Below are 22,868 nucleotides of genomic sequence, written 5' to 3'. Positions count from 1 at the left end.
ATTATTATTTAATATTTTTAATTCTTTTTTATTGTAAATTTAATTGTTAATCTCTTGATGTTATTATGCAAATTTTTAATAATAATTTTTATTTATTTTAAAAATGTGATCATAAATCGGAAAATTTTCTTTCATTATTTTATATTTTTTAATTGAATAATTTTTAATGTAAATTTACTAATTACTCTATTCAAATTTCTGATTGATTGATTTATTGGTTAAATGTAGTTGAGACTTACTTTATTAGCGATAGGGTATCCTTGTACATGGTCCAGGTGGCATCACTGTTCGTTCGCTCCATGGCATCGGCGGTTAACAGAAAGTACACAATAGCCTCCAAATAGAGCGTCATCTGTGTAAAGCAGTCGGAGCGTTCCGAGTCGGCGGCTCGCTTCTTCTTGATTGCCTCCTGAAGCAGTAGATCGGTTCTCCTATAAAGAGAATAAGTATATAAATTACGAATAAGCATTGCAGTGCTTTAAAATGTTAGCAGTGCTGTTAAGCTAAGCTGCAGCAGACAACAGCGCATGAGTCAACTGCAGCTGTTAAGGGCAACAGGCAACAGCTTCAACAGCTGCTGCTGGCATTGCTACTGTTAACTTAACAGCTGGATCGCTTGCAGCTAACAGCTAAGTTGTCTGTTAAGCTGCACCTGTTAATTGCAGCGCCACTGTTAAGTTAGCAGTCAAGTTGGCTGTTAACAGCTGGAACGTGTGCAGCAGCTGTTAAGTCTGCCAGATTAACAGCTGTGTTGCTGTTAATAGCAGCGCCACTGTTAAGTTAGCTGTCAAGTTGGCTGTTAACAGGTGGATCGTCTGCTATTAAGAGACTGTTAAGCCATGTCTGTTAAGCTGCTAGCACTGATGTTGTTAACTCCAGCGCCGTCTGCAACTGCTGTTAACATTAACAGTTGTGTCTGTTGCACTTACATGAGGTCATTGCTGGTGTGCTCCTCCTCGTTGTCGAAGTGCGAGCGATAGATGAGACGCGGCGCTGGCGATGCTGCAGCTGGCGGCGGCGTGGTTTGCACCGCTTCGCTGCAGGTTGTTGGCAGTTGTGTTGTCGTCTGCACCGCAGCAACAGTTGCTGTGGTTGCTACTGCCGCTGCAGTCGTCGACTGTTGCTGCTGCTGTGACGCTGGCTGCTGCTGTTGGCGGGACAGTTGTGACAACTTCTGATTGGGACTCCCATTGGCCGTGGTTGTCATAGTCATCGTCGTCGTCGCCGTCGTTGAGTTCTCCTGCTGCAATAGCTCGAGTTTGTCGTGGGATAATCGCTCGTGGTTGTTGGCAGGCAGCAACACTGGCACCGGCAGCAGTTCCTTGCTATGCTGATCGGCCTTCTCCTTTTTTCGCTTCTTCTCCTTGTACGGACTCGAACTGGAGCTCGAGCTGCGCTTGCGACGTCGTCCCGACGGCGGCAACTCTTGCTTCAGCATAAATTCCTGTTTCACACTGTTGTTGTTGTTGGCGCTCGGCTTGTACTTGGCCTCAGCATAGCCGGCGTCCAGCTCCGGCTCCGGTTCCGGTTTAACTCCCTGCTCATACTTCACCCCGCCCAGCAACTTCCCGCCCCCCGATCCCGAACCAGGAGCAGAGGCGTAACCATTGGGCGTGTTGTAGGCAGCATTGAGTTGCTTCGGAGTTCGTCCGCCATCCGCTGAGCGGCTGCTCAGATGTCCGTTCTGCTGTCGATCCTTCAGTCGATGGCCATCGGGCAACAGTTGCTGCTGCTGCTGCTGTTGCTGCTCGGTTGTCGCGGGATACAGACGATAGCTGTTCTTATACCATTCGGGAGGAACTCGCGCCAGCTTCGTCAGCGAGATTTTGCACATCAGCGAGGTGAGGTGAGGGGTTGTGGTGCGCGCGGGGGAGGCGAGATTGGCGCCCAATACCTGTATGGGCGTGGCTCTCGCTTTGCTATGCTCCTTGGCCGCCTGTTGCTGCTGCTGTTGCTGCTGCTGCTGTTGTTGCTGCTGCTGTTGTTGCTGTTGTTGTTGCTCCTCGGACTGATCGATGATGACAACTTGTCCCTGCTTTTTGGCACCACCCTCTTTGGGATTGAAGATGCGCGTCAGCGTGCAGATCTTCTTCTTATCACTCTTCCGCTTCCCGCTGCCCCGATGCGCAGTGTCGTCCTCATCGCTGCTGCTGCTGCTGCCGCTGCTGCTGTTGCTGCTGCTGCCGCTGCTCGCCGAGCTGCTGCAATCGCTGCTGCTCAACCTTTGACTGTTGCTATTTTGTTGCTGCTGCTGCTGTTGCAGTTGTTGCTGCTGTTGTTGTTGCTGCTGTTGCTGTTGCAGTGCAAATGATTGCTGTTGCAACTGTTGCTGCTGTAACAGCAGCATTTGCTGTTGCTGTTGTTGCTGCTGCTGCTGCAACTGTTGCTGCTGTTGCTTTTGCTTCTGCTGCAACTCGTCAGTCTCGCTGCTGCTGCTGTTGCTGCTGCTCGCCGCGCTGTATCGTTGCTTTGTCTTGTTGTTGTTGTTGCTGCTGCTGCTGCCGAGCATGTTGATCTTCACAATGCGCTTCTTGGCTGGATTGTGCGCCTTGGCTGCACCACCACCGCCACCACCAACTGTGGCTGCTGTGTCGCTGTCGCTGCTGCTGCTGTTGCTCGACTTTGTGCTGCTGCAGCTGCTGCTGCTGCTCTCCTCATCGCTGCTGCTGCCAGCCAACGCAGCGGCGGCGGCAACAGGCGGCGGCTGTGGCGCTGATTTCTTGGTGGGCGTGTTGCCATTGCTGCTGCTGTTGCTGCTGTGCTCACGCTTGCGACTGGCTGTGGTTGCTGTTGGTGTTACGGCTGCCGTTGCATTCGATTGCTTGGCCAGCGGCTTCTTGGCTGCCGTCAACGTTGGTCCCTTTGCCTGCGTGCTGCTGCTGGCCGAAGCGCTGCTCAGATTGCCACTCTGCTGCTGCTGTTGTTGCTGCAACTGTTGCTGCTGCTGCTGCTGTTTGCGTGGTCTGCCGCGTCCCTTCTTCACAGCTGGCACAGCAGCAGCAGCAGCCATGGGTAGCGTGGCTGCAGCTGCTACGGCAGCAACTGTTGCCAACTCTAGCGCATGCTTCTTGTTGTTGCTCGCCGGCTCGTCGTCATCACTTGAATCCGAGTGCAACAACGCTGCGGATTGTGCCACGGAACCTTTCTTCTTCCGCTGACGCTTCTGTCGCTGCTTCGGCGACGCTGGCAGCGGCGTCAACGTGACGCTGTTTGGCTGCGACTTGTGTTGCGTCGCCTGCGGCACTCGCGACACTGTTGTGATGTCTGCAGGCACGCCTGGGATTTGCAACTTGCCTCCGGGTCCAGGAAGAGGAACAACTTCGCTGTTGCCGCCGCCGCCGCCAGCGCTGTCGGAGCTGCTGCTGCCGCTGGCGCTGCCTGATCCCGAGTCTGAAAGTCGCGACTCGCGTTTGATTTGACCCGACGTCAGTTGCTGCAACTGTTGCTCCTGCTGCTGCTCGAGGGCCTCCTTCTTCACGGTGACACTGAGACCGGAATAACGCGACTGTTGCTGCTCATCGTTGGTGTCGTCATCGTCGTCGTCGCCGTGATGTCGCGACTCCTCGTGCAGCAGCTTCTCGTTCTTCACAATCGCCGTGGTCACCTCAATCGATTCGGGTATGATTTGTGCCCCGCCCGGAAGGATTCCCGGCACTTTCATGCTCACCCCAGGCGACGCATTCTCCGCCGAATTCGTTTGATTCGTTGGCTTCGGAAAGAACCGACTCAGCGTCCATCGATTGCTGTCCGTTGGCGATGGCGTCTTGTTCGACGAACTCGAGCTGCTCATCGTGCCCATTCCCGAGCTGCTCGAACAGCCTCCGCCACCGCCGTTGCCACCGCCATTGCCACTGCCTCCGCTGCTGCTGCCCGTTGAGTTGACAGCGCCACTTGAGGTCAACAGTCCGCTGATTGTGTTCGGTCCACTCGCAATGATCGTCTGACTGTATTTCTTCTTGCTACCATTCGCGTTGTTGGCTACTAGAAATTGTCGCTGCTGTTGTGATTGCTGCTGCTGCGACGATTGCTGCTGCATATACAGTTGCTGTTGCTGCTGCTGCTGTTGTTGCAGCAACTCTTGTTCCTCCTGTTGCTGCTGCTGCTGCTGATGTTGTTGCTGTTGTTGCTGCTGCTGCTGCAATTCGCCTTTGCTGCTCGCTTCGCTGCCAGATTCACTCGAATCCGATTCCGAACTATTGCTGCTATTTCCAGCTGAACGACTGCAAGCAAAAGTATTCCAAATTTCAGTTGCGTTCATTAAAAGTCTGACTTCTGCACTTACCCATCCTTCTTGCGGCCTTCGTCGTCCGACTCCGAGAGCTCCAGATCGTTCTCGAGACTGTAAGGAGAAAAGCACATGGGTAAATTATTTGACTCCATATTTTTTTTTTTATTTATTTATTTATACTGAAAGTTTTACTATCTAACTATGCACTCAAGTGCTGAATGAAAGACAGAAAATCTGACATGTGAAGTAAAATTCTATGGCACACTTTTCTGTTACTTTAAAATGTCAATTTGTCATTCGATAGTATTAAGTAGTTGTAATATATATCGAGATATCGAGACAGAAGAACTATCTAACTATGAAGAATACAGAAAAACTGGCATCTAACTATGCATTCGAATGCAGAATAAAGAATACAGAAAAAATGGCATGTGAATTTAAATTCGAAGGCACACTTTTCTGTTCCTTTCAAATGGCAAATTGACATTACTTTTTATCGATATATATCCTGTGTAAGTGATTTAATGGATCCCAATTCAATTTCTTTAGATCAGAAACGTCAGATTTGAAAATCCTTTAATTTTCCTGATGTTCCCTATTTCATTTATACATTTCAATTTCCAATTATTATAAAAAATATAGTCTATTATATTTTAACTTTTTAATAATCAAAATTGTACTAAAATTTGATAGGATTGTACAATTTTTTAATCTTGTTTTTTTTTTATAAAAATATTTTTTCAATTTTGTTTATTAATTGTATCATTTTTATATTGAATGATTTTAGATTTTTTTAATATACCACATATATATGTATATTATATATATATGTTTTCTTATATATAAAATGTTTTTATAATGGTTATGAGTAATAAATTTAAAAATTGTTTTTGAACATTAATAATTATGCACTTTTTTTAATAGCTCTTAAAATTTATTTTTTTGAAGTGAGTAAATATTTTTTATCTTCAAAATTTTTTTATTTTTCGTTTATTTTAATGATTTTTTTTTACTTTTCTTATATTTCATTTTTTTTTTTTTAAGAAATATTTTATTGAAAAGTGAAGCAACAGTACGACAGTGTCTATATTAGTGTGTCTAATATATTGCTTTATTATTTCAATTAGTAACTGTTTTTCTTTCTATCTTCACCTTTTGAGAAATAATTTGACTTATTTCTCATTTATTTATCTTTTCAACTTACCAGGAGTCCTGCTTCTCCAGCGTGTAGCCTTTTTCCGTTTTGAGCGGTTTTATCGCTGGCGCCATTTGCGATGCCTTTGGCGGAGTGGGCGACAGTTGCTGGATGGGAATGGGAATGGGGGCGACCAACGAGGAGGGCGGCACCGTTGTGGCACCTGCCAGGGGCGCCACGAGGGGCAGTTGACTGGCCTGAGGGGGCGTCGTCAGCAGCGGGGCTATTGGGGATGTGATTTGCGCTATTGGCGTCAGCAGCGGCGTCATCAGCGATGAGGCACTCGACGCCGCCGGCGGGGAGTTGAGTGGTCCAATGGGATCCACTGCATCAAATGCATACTTAAACTTATTGGGCCCATTCAGGTTGTAGTTCTCGCGCATCGGCGCATGCGGCGTCGCCGCTATCGAAGTCAGCGGCGTCACCCGATAACTGTTCGTCATCTCGCTGATCATCTTATTCACGTCCTTCTGCGGGGTGACGGAGAGAAAGAGACAGATTGAGAAAAGGTTATTAAGATTAAGAAATAATATGAAATGTACAAGATATAGATATATAGGGTAAATTTATAAGATTATCTGAGTTATCATCAATCAATATTCAAGATATATAAGGGTAATTTATCAGGTTATCCAAGTCAACATCAATCAATATTCAGCTAAACTTTGCTTAACTTACGGCTTCAGTGTTTTTTAAATTCAAAATAAATTTACAATAATAATTAACTGTGAAATACCAGCCACCCACTTTTATTGAAAGCAAAACTTTGCATTATTCATTTTAAATAAACCAAATATACTATTAAAATACAAAAAATACCTAAGGTATCTTGATATACTAATACATTCCAAATAAACCAAAGACTATAAAATATATCAGATTGTCAGCCAAAACAGCTCAAACCTTTTTGCAGTAGGCGTTTTTTATCATACACAAGTATTTTTTAAATAAATTCTAAAATTCTTGTCAAATCGCATACAATATATAAAATAAATAGTAATATAAATTTTTTAAAACACTTTAAACAACTTATAGTGGTATAAAATAGAAAGATTTTAACGCAATACTTAAATTAGAAATTATTTTAATTTTATGAGTGTTATTTAAAATATTTAATACTTATAAAATTCGAATAATTTCTAATTTAAGTATTACATTCAAATATTTCTATAAATAATTTTGTGAGTATTATTTAAAATATTTAATACTCATAAAATTCAAATAATTTCTAATTTAAGTATAATATTCAAATGTTTCTATGAATAAATTTAATAACTCATAAAGATTATTTAATTTAAAGTGCAAATTATACTTTTTCAATTATAATGTATGTACATATATATTACTTAATTTTAACTTTCCCACTAAATTTACGTATAATACTGTTGAAATAAATATTCTTTAAAACACATTATAAAACAAAATTTGTAGTTTCTAATTATCAATTTAGTTACTCTTGTAAAGAATCTTGAATTTAAGTGCAAATGAAGTTTTATAATGCATTTTTCATGTCTTCTTGTATTATTATTGTCAGTTGTTCGAACTGAACTTGACACGCAAATTTAAGTCTGAGCTACCAGCACGACTTTTAAATACTACGTAATCTCTTATGCATATAACAACTGCATAACAAAATATTTATTTCGGGCTAAATAAATTTATTTCGTTTATCAATCTACTATATATTATATTAGTAGAGGATTTTTATTTAACTAGCTAAAAAGTTTTCAAAAACATTTATTTATTTAAAAATAATAGATATTTAAAAAAGTCGATTTTCTTTAGTATTTCTCTTAACGTCTGTAACTTCTCCCTATACCCTGCAATTATAATTCTGATTTCTGCATTTATTTCACTCAGTTCTAGTTGCATTTTCATTCAGTTTATCAAAGTGCTTTAACCATGTCTCCTAAGCTCAGCAGCGGCTGGAAATGGCTCAGCTTAATATACAATTTTATTGCATTGTACTTCAATAATTGTTGCATTCATGGATTTCGTTATCTGGTGCAAGGAATGCTCATGTTGTTGGAAAGGTGAAGTATTCTAATTAGTTTAAGCTTTACTTATGAACTGCTCATCATAAAAACTGTTGAAATTATGAAGCAATTATTTGGGTAGTGAATCATTTTGTTGCAACTATGAGAAGCTAAAAATATTTCAGCAATTTTATATAATTTTAATATTTTTACATTAAATATTTTCAAATATCTACTAATATAAAAGAAACGATTGCCAAACTGAACAAAGTGTGTCCGGCGATCAAAACTTCATCTAAAATCTTTAATTTAGCATATTGCTTTGATTAGAAATAAATCTAAAAATTTTAATTTTTGTTAGAGTCTCACATCATTGGCTTCGATTTAATTAACTACATTTCTCATTTCTAAGTTAAAAAAAAAATTTTGATTTTTGTAAAAAGTATTTGTGTAAGTAATATATAAAATTTGCGTATTTAATATATGTATTTTTATTGTATTCACAACTAGATAAAGACGCATTAAGTATTTCAGACAATTAAGTTCTAAATATTATACATTTTTTTGTTAGCAAAATAAATGTTATATTTTCGTACTCTTTGGTATATTTGGAATGTAGTTCAATAACGATAAACCAAATATATAGGTTTCGGTTTATTTTCAGATTTTTGTGGCTTATACTTTTGAGTATCTCAATATATTTCTGCGTGGTCTCCTGTTTGTCCTCGGTTAATCGATTCCAAACCAAGAGCACACACATTGGCATCGAACGCAACTCTTATAAATGGAATGTCTCCTTGCCCAGCATAACAGTGTGAGTATATTAGAAAAGTAATTTATAATAAATATACTAATAATGATATATTTTATTAAATTTTCTGCAGCTGTCCAATGCAAAGACTTAATGACTCTCGCTTTGCCGCTTATTGTTTGTAAGTATTTATTATTAAATTAAGGGAGTTTATTAAAAGTTCCTATTATATTTAAGATATGTATTTATTTAATTATAAGCTTATAAGTCACTAACATTGGGGTTTTTCTATTTATATCCGCAATTAATTTGGTTGCGATCAGATAAAAATTGTAAAGGTTATTGGAGAAATACTTTTGTATGGCAAAAAACATCTAATGCAATCGGGTCTTAATTGCTTTGGCTGACAATCTGGTATATTTTGAATGTAGTAGTATATTTCTGCATATTTCAGTATTTTTGTATATTCCTAGTATATTTTTAGAATATGTTTTTATTGAAATTGGGCAGCAGATTTCCCATTTGTTTAAATATTCTGTAATACTTATTATACTAAGTTTAACTATGTATATTATTTCTTATTATAGAGAACACAATGTGTTTGGCAAGGATCGCACCGAGTTGCGGGACTTTCTTGAACAGTTGGCCAACTCGACGTATACGAACTTTGAGAATATTCCCGAATACGAGAGCATCGATCATACTTTGAAGAATCTGAATATTGAGCCGGAAAACTACATGGAACTGATCTACAATCTGACCTGGGATGCCACACACAGCGAGGAGTCGGGAAGAGTTCGTTGCACCGACGGCAGCTATGAGATTCGTGTGACGCAGGTGTTGACTGAGTTTGGTTTGTGCTACGTTTGCAACACGTTTCTGGGGTTGGAATATAGCGCAAGCTATGTGTTATTCGGCGAGTATCCGCAACTGAATGGCGTGCTAAACGAAAGCACATTGCTGCCCATTAAACACGGAGCTTTCTTCGAAAAGGACACGGGTTTTACGCTCATCGGATTCACGAATAAAGCGATTGATGTGGGCAGTCTTCTACTTCTACATTCCATTTAATTTCTATAAACTATACTTAATTTTCAGACATATCTACACTCTCCGCATGATGTCATGCGATTGGACAGCAATTTTGGCTATACAGAAGAAGGCTCTGCTTATGAGTTGGAAATTGAACATATCACAACTGAGCCCAATTTGGAAAAGTAATTTAAAGATATAGAAAGATAGAAAAAATAGATAGGAATAAATAACAAGATAAATAACATTAACTAGAATATGATTTGGACATTATAATTAATCTTTTTTATCTTGTCATTCATTTCTTTCAATTTTATCCATCTTTGGTTTAAAAACTGTTTAATCTTAACTTCAATTTAATATGTTTACATCTGGTATTTATCTCTTTAATCTTAACTTCAGAACCACTTCAGTGTCGCAGCGCAAATGTCGCTTCTTTCACGAATCGAATCTGGAGCATTATCCTTTCTATACAAAAAACTCCTGTTCCCAAGAGTGTCGTCTTAATCTAGCTTATAAGGTTTGCAAGTGCATTCCTCACTTCTATCCCAATAGCAGAGGTAAGTCCATAATAAACTATCTTTAAATATTCATCTGAAGCAATCTTCACTTTAGTTAAAAATCCTAAACCCGTTTGCTCTTACAAGATATTAAAATCTTGCTTCCCAAAGCATGCTGGTAAGTTCCTTAACTGATCATTAAAGAAATTCTTTTTATTTTATATAAAATTCCATTTTAAAGGCCTGTTCCTGAAATTCTACGAAGCAAACGGACATCATGGCAAAATAGACGAATGCATTTGTGAACAGAATTGTCGCGACTCTGTGATTAGACTCACCAAAGCTAGTGTAATTATAATATTAGATTATAATATATATTTAATTTCTATTAAATTTGAACTTCATCTTTTTCAGGTCATGCGTGGCTCTCAGATGCTGCTTCGAAGTCTGGGAAGTTCGGCGCTTGTCAAATTCTGGCCTAAAAATCAGTTTAAGCGACAAGTTATATTTTCTTTTACCGATTTCTTGGGTAAGTTTAACTGTTCTTTAACTATAAAGTGCATTTCTAATTCAAATTCTAACACATTTCAGTTTCTTTGGGTGGCACAGCTGGTTTATATCTTGGCTTCAGTGTTCTAGGACTTATTGAGCTCTTCTATTTCTTCTCAATGCGTTTGTTTTGGCATATTTTTGGATATCAAATCTAATACATTTTTTAACAACTTTTATGAATAACATATTTGAAAATTATATCAATGTATAAGTTGCACAATAATAAAATTTCTTAATTGCAAATAAATCTATTTCAAGTTTAAAAATTTCATTGTATAAACAGGATAAACAAATTTCAGATATAATAGGGTTGCTCTAGTTTTCAAAAATGTATATGTTTATATTGAACTGAACTAAAGTGTTTTTGTTTAAATTTAAATGTAAAAATATGAATTATGATAGGTTAGGTTAGGTTAGGTTGAGGTTAGGTTGAGATTAGGTTGTGGTTAGGTTGAGATTAGGTTGAGGTTAGGTTAGGTTAGGTTAGGTTGAGGTTAGGTTAGGTTAGGTTAAGGTAGGTTAGGTTAAATAAGGTTTGGATAGAATAAGCTACGCTAGGCTATTCTATGCTAGGCTAGGTCAGGTCAGGTTAGGATAGGTTAGGATAGGTTGGGTTAGGTTAAGCTAGACTAGGCTTTGCTAGACTAGGTTAGGTTAGGTTAGATTAAGTTAAGTTAGGCTAGTATAGGATAGGTTAGGTTAGGATAGGTCGATAGCGTTAAAAGAAGACTTAAGACCCTGGAGGGTTCGTACCTATACCGGTGATAAAACTATGAAAAGTATATGTATACATATGATAAAAGAAGGCAGTAACATGTTATATATAAAATAAAAATAAAAAGAATAAATAATACCTTTTTAAAATTATAATTATAACATCATTGCTAAATATTGATTGATGTAAACCGAGTTGAATATTTTAGTAGCTTTAGTTAAGTGAAAGGGACACTTACCTCTGGGGGCGGTGGCTGCAGACCGGAGTTGCTGCCTGGTCGCTTGCTGCTTGCCGCTGGCGGGACGAAGCGACCGCCGTTGGAGAGCGCGGGAGCGGGCGGCCCGAGGTAGGACTTCTCGCGTCCATTCGGCATCTGGGTGGAGATGGGCGGTCCGAGGGGCGAGGATGCAGACGTCGCTGCCGCTGTGGCATTGTTTGTGGCGCTGGACGAGTTGTTGTTGTTGTTGCTGGAAGAGGACGACGACGACGTGGAGGAGGATGAAGATCTGGGCGGACCTCGAGGTGGCGCCATGCCGCTACTCGAGGGGATGTCGTTCTTCATGGGCTGGCCGGGATAACCGCCGCGTCCATTGTAGGGAGGTTTATTGTCCGCTTGCTTCAGATAGGTGGGCGGCCGTTGCTGCTGTTGATAGTGTTGCTGTTGTTGCTGCTGCTGCTGCTGTTGCTGTGACGTGGGCAGCTGGCCAGGCACCGAGGCGGATGATAATAACGATGATGATGATGATGAGGAGGACGACGAGACGGAGGAGGCATTAGCGGATAACGATGCGGTGGCCAAGCCAGCCTTATTCGGCAGCGCCTGGAGACGCGCACTCGACGCTGTCGGCGCCTGGCGATAGATCCCCACCGTGGAGGCATTCATGTAATCCCGCGCTTCGATGAACTCACCGAGGGCCGCGGTTATTTCCGCATCCGCCTCGCCGGGCGTCACTCGACGCGGCTCCGCGAATAGACTAGTCTCCCGATCGTCGCTCTGTATGCCCTGTTGTCGTTCATATTTTTCCCGTTCCCGCCTTTTCCGCCGTTCGGGATCCTCCATGCTGTTTTGGGGGGAAATGAATACGGAGTAAATTTAAACACAGTTCTCCTTTAGGTTCAGCTTGTGAGTGAACATTAAGAACATATTATGTGATTTACAAATAACAAACAAACATGACAGGCAACAACATGAACAACAACAAGAACAACAACAAACATGGCGTGACATTTGACGTGATGGTTTTTCGTTTTTACGTTTTGACGCTATGCAACACTTGACGGCAGTTTGACATGCGCTGCGCTGCTGCCAGTGCTATGTAAACAGTTTGGCATGCGTTGAGCTGCAGTCAAAATTTTTGCAAACATGGAACAGGGATGAATCAGTATGTTTTTAAGGTCCGACAGACACAAAATTTAATAAATAATGAAATAATGAATTGCTTAATTGAATAATTTTAAAATAAACAACATTTTTTTCATTTCAAATCTTTTAATAGTGCAACGTTTTTTTTATATTTTTAAAGAAGTCTTTTGAAATTCTCTTTTATCAAGGTTAATTAATAATTTAATATAACAAATTTCGATAAATTACTTTAAATTTTATTAAAAAAATATATACATTTTATAAAATTTATTTTTTAATTTGAATGAGTTTTTTTCAATATTTATTTTAAGCGCTGCTATGCTTGGCATAGACAATGCGCACTAGCTGCAAAACTTTAACAGCTTTCGGCACTGTAAGCTTTACAGTGTAAAGAAAGGCATCGCAAGAGTTTGACAGGACGCAAGCATAGTTTGATGAGCATGTGTAAACAAAAAGTCGAATTGTGGATTTCGCGCATGTGTGAGTATGTGTGTGCGTATATGAAGGAGCGTGTCTGTTGTAATGTAAATGGGGCAGCTGTTTAACATTAAATATTTGCCCAGGCACTTTGGCTTTTTGCATGTCTCATTAAAATCAACAAATTTTCAACGCACAAACACATACACGCACACATTACACTCGCACACAGATAATAGAGAATAACACCAAACAGAGAGAGGAAGAACAGATGAATGGAGTGGGGGAAGGGAGAATAGTTAAGAAAGGAAAGAGATTTCACAAAACGCAGCACAACGCACAATGCAATGGCTCTAAAACTTACTTATAATTATTGTACAAATTGTTATTGTACTGGAGTAGTTGTTGTTGCTGTTGCAGCTGCTGTTGCTGCTGATGATGTTGTTGTTGCTGCTGGTGTTGTTGTTGCTGTTGGGCCATAACGCGCGCTTTATACAAAATATATATATAGTTTTTGTTTTATTTAATTAGTTTCTCTCTTTGGCACCACGCACAACAGACACTCAAACGAGCAAAGTAAAAAAAAAAACAACGAAAAAAAAGTATAACTCAAAAAATATGTTAAACAAAAACACACACACACACAGTGACACCGAAATGAAAGCAAAACCTTGTGAGTGTGTCTGTGAAAGTGTTTATAAACGTTTGTCTGTTTTGTGCTCCTCTTCGCTCTCTCAGTCTCTCGCTCTTTGCTCTCTTTGCAATGACGGCTGCTCAAAGCGCTTAGGCTTGTGTAATTGTTGTAATTGTGCAGCGGCGACGTTTTGTTGTTGTTTTCTTGGATCTCTAACCGAATTGCGTTTGCCGTTGTTCTTGTTCTTCCTTGTGGGTTTCCACTACATGTTCACTAACAATTACGTTGTTCTGTCGCTGCGCTGCCACTGCGCTGTTTTCGTTTCGTCTGCTAAAACAGTTGGACAAGCACTTGGTTCGTTTGCAGATTTTCGTTTGCCGTTTGCAAATTATCAAATTGAGCTGCGTTTACTTTAATATGTTTGCTGGAGAGTTGCGCTTTGATTACTTGCTGTGCTGTAGGTGCATGTGTGTGTGTATGAATGTGTGTGCTGTGTTTGTATTAGTATTACGTTAAATTTAAAGTTGCAGTACCTGTGAACGAGAAGAAAAGAAAAAAACAAATTAGTTGCACTGCAAGGAGTAACACAAAACTAATTATAAATAAAAATCAAATTTAAGTTCTCAAAATACAGCAATGCTACTGCAATGTTTAAAATTTTCAAAAATTCTCCCCTACTAGCATTAAAACTAACCAAGCATTATGCACCTGCAAAAATCACGTACGCAGTTACTAGAGAAAAATATCAGCCACGCTCAGTTATGCAACTCTTGCACAAAAGACAAACAGAGACAACGCCAGCTCCTCCACCTTTCCTCATTACGGACGAAGGAAGGAAGAGACAGAGACGGAGACAGATGCAGAGACAGCGACTTGCACACACACACATGTGAAGGGATTATGAGCTTTGCTTTGGCGTCGCTCTAGCGCTGCCCACGTAGCGCGCTTTTATGTGAATGACTATCCACTACAACAGCAACAACAACAACAACGACAATAACAACAACAACAAGAACAGTGAGAGCTGTAAGCACTGTTACTGTCACATAGCAGAGCACTAACAACAAAATGGCGACTGCTTGGCTTGAAGTGCAATGCTCAGATTCACTTAACTTTGCTGTTGCCCAAAGCTGCCACAGAGAGAATGGGTTAAGCTCTGCTTTAATGAGGCGCAAGACGCAAAGCTTTAGCTTCAGCTTCAGCCAAAGGCAATGACTTAAAGCAATGACTCTTCAACTTTGTCGCTGCATTCTAAAACTTGACGTAAGTCGCGGTGGGATATTTGCACTTGTGTGCGGTGGTTCACAAAGGAACGAACTAAAATGAACTTGACAAGTTCACCTTCATCGTTCTTTTCGTTCAGTTGCTCACTTTTGGTCTTTAGTTCGTTCTTGTTCACATGTTCCATTTTTTAATAGTAGTTCTCTTGAAGTTGATTTAAAACAATTAATTCGACTTTAAAATTGGATTATGTAAATTACAGTTTCGTAAATAAGAAATACATTTGTAGTAGTAAATATACTATATCCAGTAGTATTAATATGATACTATATATTTTATCCTTCGATTATATTAGCAGCTTTCGTTTATATTTTATTTCGTGTCTTATCATTCCATAAAGAAAACAATATTGTAAATATTCTAACCAACCGCAAGATCCTTTTCTAGGAATTTTACTTTATTATGAAACTTTGCCTACTCAGTACGCTTCAAAGTGAAATTAAAATAATTTCAAATAAATTGCAAGTTGTGTGCTACAAAATCAACAGTTAAAAAGTCAGAGAACACAAACACACAAAAGCTGCCCCGAAGTAAAGACAAATGATTGTAGCTTTAGATTAAATGGCCGCACATTAAAGCTTCACATAGCTCAAATAGACACGCAGAGAGTGAAAGAGATGGATAGAGCGAGAAAAAGAGAGAGAGAGAGACAGCTAGCGACAAATATATAAATTAGGCAATAGACCCAAAAAAGAGGCAGACGAGTAGAAATAAAAATACAAAAGTTTTTGTCAAGCTCTTCTCTCGACTCTGTTGCTGACTTGTGTCTTCATTCATTCGACTGCTGCATAAACTATTTGTAAGCACTGTGAATGAATGGCATCGTCCAAGTAAGCAACTGGCAGAGAAATAAAATAATTAAATGTTTCTCTGACTTTCTGTCTGTCTCACTCTCTCTCTCCCTCCCTCTCTCTCTCTCTCTCTCTCTCTCTCTCTCTCTCTCTCTCTCTGTGTTTTTGGAGATGGCCAACAAAATTTATAAGACAAATAAATTTTAACAACCGAGCAGCATAAAAACAACCCAACAGCAACAGCAGATTTGTGGTTCACTCTACTCTTTTACAACCCTTCTCCCTTTTCCGCTCTCCCTGTCTCTGTCTCGCTCTGGCTGAAAAAAGGGTCAACATTGTGCGTCCGCTGTCGTGTGCTTTGTGGGGTTTTGTGACCAGAAAATTAATTTCACCGACACGTTTTTCATGCCAAAAATAAAAACGCACAATTTCTTGTCATAAATAAAAGTGTGTTGCATACGTCAAGGCATCATTTCAAAATGAGCTAAAAACTGTACCGAGCAACTCTATAGATCCCCCTTTGGGTAAATAATTTCAATTGCTTAAGAAAAATTCACTTTAATCTATACAAATTACTTGCATTAGCATTAAGACTGTAAATAGGAAGTAGCTTCTTAAGAAACTCCGATGTGTAGGACAGTATTTTGTTGAATCAGTCAAGTTTAGTATTTTTTTGTGTGGTATATTTTTTTTGGGAACACTTTACTTGAATAATATTTACTTATATTTCACAAGTGATGGAATTAAGTGAGAAAGTTGTTCATAAACTCAGATTAAGAAAACTATATATGAAGTTAAATTTCAAATGCAAAATACAGAGCAATGTAAAAATATTCCCATTATTACATAAAATATTAAGAAAAACAAAATACAATACATAATAAAATATATTTAAGGCAAAATATATGTATATTAACAGATTCTTATAATATGAACCAATAGTTTGAAATTGCAAGAAATAATTTGTAATTAATTTCCTAGACATTTACTAGTAATAAACTAATTTGAAACAATTCAAAATTAATTATAGTCACAAGAAAGTGAGCATTTAATGCCTGCAAATAACAATGCATTAAATGTAAACATAATATAATCATTGTGAGATATCTGAGAAGACGCTTCTGCCAACACAGACTATGAAAATTAATCACATTTCATAAATAAGGATTGCTGTTGCAACATCAGCATATCACAGAGAGGCAATGTAGTATCTCGTTTGCTCAGCTGTTGCTGCTTTCCTGTTTCCATTCCTTACTCTCTCCCTTACTCTTTTCCTTCCTCTTTCCCTTCCTTTTACCCTTCCTCTTCCCCTTCTTTTGTTCCCTTCCCTTTTAGCAGTGTTCTACGTAAATTATATTGAGAAACTTCAGTAAAAACTTGTGAGCTTAAGCATTTTCAATTTTCTCTGCATTTTTGCCTCCCTCTCTTTCACACATGTCTATTTATTTACTTTGATTCGTTTTTGCTTCGACGTTTTTTCTTCCTCTTTTTGTTTTCTTCTTGTACCAGGCAGTCAACAAGAGGCACAAATATGATGACGAGGTGGCGCAGTTGTTTACCGTTAGCCTCGCCTCGCTTCGTCTCTTTTTCGTCTCGTTTCGCTTCGTTTCGTTCTTTTGCCTACTTATGGGAGCCGTCTCTGATATCACATCGTGTGTTGAGGGGGAAAGGAGGGAGGGAAAGGAGGGAGGGAAAGGGAAGGGAAGCTATGGCAAACCACAGCGACGGCTTCTTCCTGAGACTCGGGCATATGTTATGAATTTTATGCAAATATGTTGCGGCTGAAACGCCTCTCGTTACCATTTCCCTCCCTTCCCCCTCTCTCACCCCGTTCTCTGTCATGCTTCGCAACTGTGTTCGCCTGACATGCATACAAAAACAAAAACAAAAGCAAAAAAAATGAAGAGAAAAATCGAAGCAAATTCGATACGTTGTCTGATTTCTTTGGCAGTGTTTGCAATTTTTTAAACGCTTAAATAAGCTTTGGGAGGCGCTTTAAACTGTAAGTCGCGCAATTTATCAAGATATTCTCACTGACAATGTTTGCCAAAGGTAAATTGCCAACTAAATACATAGTTACATAGTATTTTTATTTGATTTGAGTATTGAGTAGTCAATTTTATATTGATTTTAGTTTAGTTCATACACAATATTAATAAAATGTAAGTGAAAAAGTCTTTCCGAAAATAAAATCGATCACTGTTTTTCAATTACAATTAACTTTCTTATGATTACAATGCAAGAAAATTATTATAAAACTCAACTTAAATACAGAACTGAAGACAATAAATTTATTTTTATTTTATTTGAATTATTTAATTAGGTTTTATACTTTTTCAAAGTATTCTCATAGAAATAGGCACGAAAGTCTATCTAAACTGGTTTTTTATTTTAGTTTATTTTGCAAGGTATTCACATATTATATAATATTATCCAAAAGTAGGCACGAACTAATCACTAATATGATTCCTTTTCCTTTCTTTATTATGAAGAAGGTAAATTCAAGTGAATTAATTCCTAAAACTTAACATATTCTTGCTGAATTTAATTTCTTTATGTTCAAATCAAACCGAATTTTATTTTATTACACGAGAGAAGCAACGAATTGTGAACAACTTATATAGGCATGTTTTATACTTTATTTATTTTAATTTAATTTTAAAATATAAAAATAATATAAAAATAAATGTAGCCAACTTTTTATGCGACCTTCACATTTCCAAGCACAATTATTTCTTCGTCGTCAAGCTAATCAAAATGTGTTTTGATAATTGATGAGATTTTTTCATTTTATTTTATAGTCACCACTATTATTTCATTACTGTGCGAAACGCAAATTGCAGCATGAAAAGCTGGTAAGTTATGCTAGAGAGAGAGAGAGAAAAGAAAGAGAGAAGGAGAGCGAAAGGTTTTGTTGGGCTCATCATGAATCATTTAACAACTTGTTCAAACATTAAATAACACATGAGAATCCTTTTAACCAGGCAAAGCTGAAGCAGAAGCAGAAGCCTTGGCAACTTGTCGGCATACAAAATTCAATTCAATTCAATGTAATTCAAGGGAGCGAGCGAACAAACACACACAAGGAAGGGAAGAGAAGAGAAGAGACTAGGACACACACAGGACACAGAGCGTAGGTCGCAGTCGCAGAATACAGAGCCAAGAACACATGCGACTAATTTTATATTCATATGCATATTTAGACTAACTACCGAGCACAAGGCAAAGCACAAGCAGAGCCGGCGAGGAGACTCAGAGAGAGAGAGAGAGAAGAGAAAAATCGAAAGAATTAGGTAAGTGAAGGAGAGAGAGCGTGTGAAGCAAACCAAACCAACCAGGCAAACCTCAAGCAGTGAAGAAGAAGAGAAGGAGGAAGCGGAGGAGAAGGAGGAAAACGAAGACGACTTCATGCACATTGGCACGCCTAATTTATAACACAAAAGTCTACTTAACTCCCCAATGGGAAATACAAGCAGCAGGCAAAGCTCAGTCCTCAGTCCTCAGTTCTCAGCCACGCTAAGCCGCCAAGTGTTGAACACACACACACACTAAAGGTGCGATAGAGATAGCAGGTGCAAAGGAGAGAGGGCAGTCTAGATAACTGTATAGATAGATAGTGCGAATAAGGTAGAGATGGGCACGCAACAAATTAACCTGTATACAAGTCTATTTTGCATGGCAAAGCACAAATATTGTGGATGCTAATTGAGAGTTGAACTTGCTAGCGAATTTGGCAAAAATAATAATCACAATATTGCTACCAAAATTCATTAGAATAGAAATCTGCTTTCTAAATTCATAATTATCATAAATGTAGAATGGCAAAAATAATAAATACTTTATGGAAACAGCATAAAATATTTGTACACAACTTTATATTTATAACTTTCTCATACTTTTTATAATTTTAGAATAGCACAATACAAATTAAAATATCTCATGTTGATACCATATTTAGAATTTTCCCCAAATTGATAATTGGTTGTACTTTCCATTTTAAGCTTTAAATAAATTATCATAAATAAAGTATCATAATATTTTGAATTTTCTCATTTTCTTTTCAAATTTAAAATAATTTATAATGGCAAAATAAATAAATACAATTTAAATTGAAAGAGCTGCTCATGCTGATATATTTGGTATTTCCCTAATATATAATTTTATAATTTGTATGTACTTTCTATTTTTGAATTTAAGCAGATTGACATAAATTGAGACTGAACCCGCAATCCATTTTGAATAAACGCAAAACAGTGTGGTAGTATTCTTAAAATATACCATAACAATACTGAAATATATTAAAGGTTATTTTTAGTATATTCATTTGTTAATACATACAAAAATATACCAGATTGTCAGCCACAACAACTAAGTGGGAGTTTTTCTACTGTAATTTGTTTTGAATAATAATATAGTATATCATAAATAGAATAACACTAATAATTTAGAAAATTCTCTCTCTTCCCATTTTGACATTAAATAAATTGAAACAAAGTGATAATGACAAAAGTAATTGTAATAATAAAATTCAGTAACAATTTAATATTTTGTAATAAAAATATTTTTAATGTCAACCCTCTCTATTTGATGTTAAATAAATGTTATAATAAATTGCTAATGGCATACAAAAGTTATTCATTTTTTTTTTTTGGTTTTTTAATAGAACTTAGATGTTAGTTAACATAAGTAATAAATTGAAAGTCAAGTTCAGGGCTCAACTCGTCGACATCTAATAAAGTTCACCGTGGAAGTTGCATGATAAACAGCAACTTGCAAGTTGTGCGCAAGTTTTGTCAAAGTATAAAAATCATAAGCACAATAATCAGAGTACACATAAATCAAGAGCAAAGAGTACAGAACGTTCCTTTTGTCGTGTCGTGTCACGACACGCGAAATGCGCATCGCTAAAAGCGACGCTAGTTGGGCAGTGCATAAACAAAAGGCGAAGCATGTGAGCAGGAATTGCCCAAGCTGTCTGTCTGCCCTTCGTCCTACTCTCTGTCTGTCTGTCTGTCGCAGTGTGTGTTTGTGTGTGTGTGCGTTCTATGTGTCTCTGTCTGTGTACATGGCCAGGATTTATTATCAAATGGGCGCCATAGACTAACGACCATAGCCACAGAGTTCCAAACCCACAGCGTTTGTTTCTCCTGCCTGCTCCCTTTTCCTGCTGCCTTCCTCGATGCTTTCCTTTGCCTGCACAGAGAGTCAACAAATTTTATGGCACTCATTAAACTTTCTTTCAGCAAAGTGCGGCGTATAGACAACGACAACAACGACGACGACTGAGGGACTGACTACGGCTCGAATTTCTATTTCTATTTTCTATTCGTATTGCAATTGTGCGGGGATCTGGAGACTCTTTCTCTCTCTCTCGCTCTCTCTTTCAGTGTTTTGTCTGGTTAATTCATTTCTTTAAATGTGCCTCCATTTCTCATTACCTTGCTCATTGTGAATTAAATTTAATTAATTTGCTCAGCATTAGCATTGATGCGAGACTATAAAATCAATCTGACATCGCAGTGGCCAGAAGCGCATTCATCGCATCAACTTGAGAGTAGTTAAACTGTTGATTGTTATGCTCACAGCATTTACACCTTGGCATTTAGTTTTAGATTTGCTTAATTTGAAAAGAAAAGAACTCACATTTAGATTTGCTTGATTTGATTTGAAAAAAGAAGTCTGCTTGGAGGTGTGTGTAAGTTGTGGCATATAAATAAAATTCGTATAGAAATTCTAAAGTTTGATTATCTTTTTTTAGGCATTTTAACTATAATTGATTACTTTAAAAACTTGAAATTTAAGGCGTCTGCAGTCAATTAAGAAAACTCAAACCTCTTAAAATAAAACTACAATACAAAAAGTTGTTTAAACAAACGAAAAACAACAAGTGAGAAAATCTCTTGCAATATTTTTTCAGGGAAAAATGTAAATCAAAAAAGTGTTGCCTACTTTTGTGGGCTTTAGAATCTTGTGGAAATTAAACAACTAATAATTGAAGTAGGTTAGAATAAGAACACTAGACAACTACGTAAATTTTAAAAGAGACAAAATCGATAGTGAATTTTCACATGTATTAAATAAATCAAAACATATGAACATACAAAACAAGCCATTAAAATACATCAATTAATTCCAAAAATGTTTGTGTGAAAAATCAAATATTATATTGCATAGTTTCCGTTTTACATTCTAATTGACTGGCTTTAAAGCCACTTTCGAATGCAAAATGTACTCAATTAAAAATCATAAATTTTAACTGCCTTTTTGCCAATTTGTTAACCAACTTTAAAGTCGCAAGTTAAAGCCATAAAATGCAATCAATTTCCTGTGCAGCGGCTGAAAGAATATCCTAGATGAGCTCTCTTTCTCTGTCTCTTTCTATGTCTCTTTCTCTGCTTCTCTTTCTATGTCAAGCCTGCTTTATCTGACACTTATCTATTATCTAGAGCCGCACACGCTGCTTATCTAGGGCTGCAGCAGTTACTGCTCCCTGGTTGCTCACAGTCTCTCTCTCTCTCTCTCTCTGCATTTTTTTTCTGCCTTGTCCGGCTGCGTTTTAACATCCTTTCATTCGACGAGCATCCTTCTCGCCTTCCACCTGGTTGGCTGACTCTCCTGCTTAGGCTACATATTGATGCTGACGCATATTTCCTGCTTCATTACTAGCAACACCGTTGCCATAAAGTATGCAACACGAGCACGAACATACAACGCGACAAATGCTCAACTTGCAGCAGCCCGACAACAACAAAAAAAAAATAGGGAGAATAATAAAAAAAGAAAACTGCAATGCGTTTTTTTTTGCCCGCTTCTCTCTATTTATCTCCCCTTCTCTTCTCTAATTCATTCTCTCCCTCTCTCCATTTCTCTGCCAGTTCATTCCACCTGGCGTTGGCTTTTAACGAGCCGTCGCCATCGTCATCGACATCGCACCCACATTGTCATCCCCTTGTCCTTCTCTTTTGCTTCTTCTTTCTCTCCTGTTTAACGTCGCTGTCGCTGTCAATGCTTTGGCTTTCGCTTCGGTAAGGCAAGCAAGGACCTCCTGCAGCAAGGCTCAAGCTCAAGCTGACTTGGTCACTTTTTGTTTGTTATTCTTCCCTTGACTTTCCTTATGCTCAGCTCTTCTCTTCTCTCCTCCTCTCATTCTCATTTCTTTTCGCCCCCATTTGCTTGATTTTCTCATTGCTGCGTTGTTATACCCTGTAGACAGCTTGAGAAGTTGAGAAGCGTTGACAATCAACAGTCACTAGTCAACAATCAACAAGAAAAGAATGGAATATTGTGTTACTAAGTAATTTTTTACTTCATTCAATTTTGATTGATTTGATTGACAAGTAAAACACTTTGAGAAATTGTTTCTATTAATAATAATCAGAAATCAGAGAATTTAAATATTTAAGCAATCAACCATTTATTTAATCAATAAATTG

The 22,868-nt window shown here is 38.2% G+C and overlaps 2 protein-coding genes across 6 annotated transcripts in view; one reads left to right on the top strand and one right to left on the bottom strand.

The window, feature by feature from the left end:
• LOC132798984 (AF4/FMR2 family member lilli) overlaps positions 1-22,868 on the bottom strand; it is a 131,196-nt gene that overhangs the window by 4,490 nt on the left and 103,838 nt on the right. For 3 of the 5 annotated variants that reach the window (XM_060811065.1, XM_060811063.1, XM_060811064.1), the window contains exons 3-8: positions 13,094-13,217; positions 11,188-12,010; positions 5,433-5,893; positions 4,283-4,339; positions 930-4,220; positions 240-431 (exon numbers count right to left, since the gene is read on the bottom strand). In XM_060811065.1, coding sequence (XP_060667048.1) covers positions 240-431; positions 930-4,220; positions 4,283-4,339; positions 5,433-5,893; positions 11,188-12,010; positions 13,094-13,209 — 4,940 coding nt within the window. In that variant the 5' untranslated portion in view covers positions 13,210-13,217. Of the gene's footprint in view, positions 1-239; positions 432-929; positions 4,221-4,282; positions 4,340-5,432; positions 5,894-11,187; positions 12,011-13,093; positions 13,228-22,868 lie in introns of those variants that run through there. The other 2 variants (XM_060811066.1, XM_060811067.1) reach the window with 2 other exon arrangements.
• On the top strand, positions 7,323-10,468 carry LOC132796028 (acid-sensing ion channel 5). Its single transcript, XM_060807046.1, has 10 exons — positions 7,323-7,456; positions 8,064-8,213; positions 8,284-8,331; positions 8,738-9,188; positions 9,249-9,367; positions 9,585-9,742; positions 9,798-9,860; positions 9,924-10,030; positions 10,097-10,211; positions 10,274-10,468. Exons 1-10 carry the CDS (start codon positions 7,326-7,328, stop codon positions 10,387-10,389), a joined length of 1,458 nt encoding a protein of 485 aa, XP_060663029.1. The 5' UTR covers positions 7,323-7,325; the 3' UTR covers positions 10,390-10,468.

This window comes from Drosophila nasuta, chromosome 2L, assembly GCF_023558535.2.
Source record: "Drosophila nasuta strain 15112-1781.00 chromosome 2L, ASM2355853v1, whole genome shotgun sequence".
Classification (NCBI taxonomy): Eukaryota; Metazoa; Arthropoda; class Insecta; order Diptera; family Drosophilidae; genus Drosophila; species Drosophila nasuta.
The sequence above is the reverse complement of the archived record's forward strand: the minus strand, read 5'-3'. Positions and strand labels throughout refer to the sequence as shown.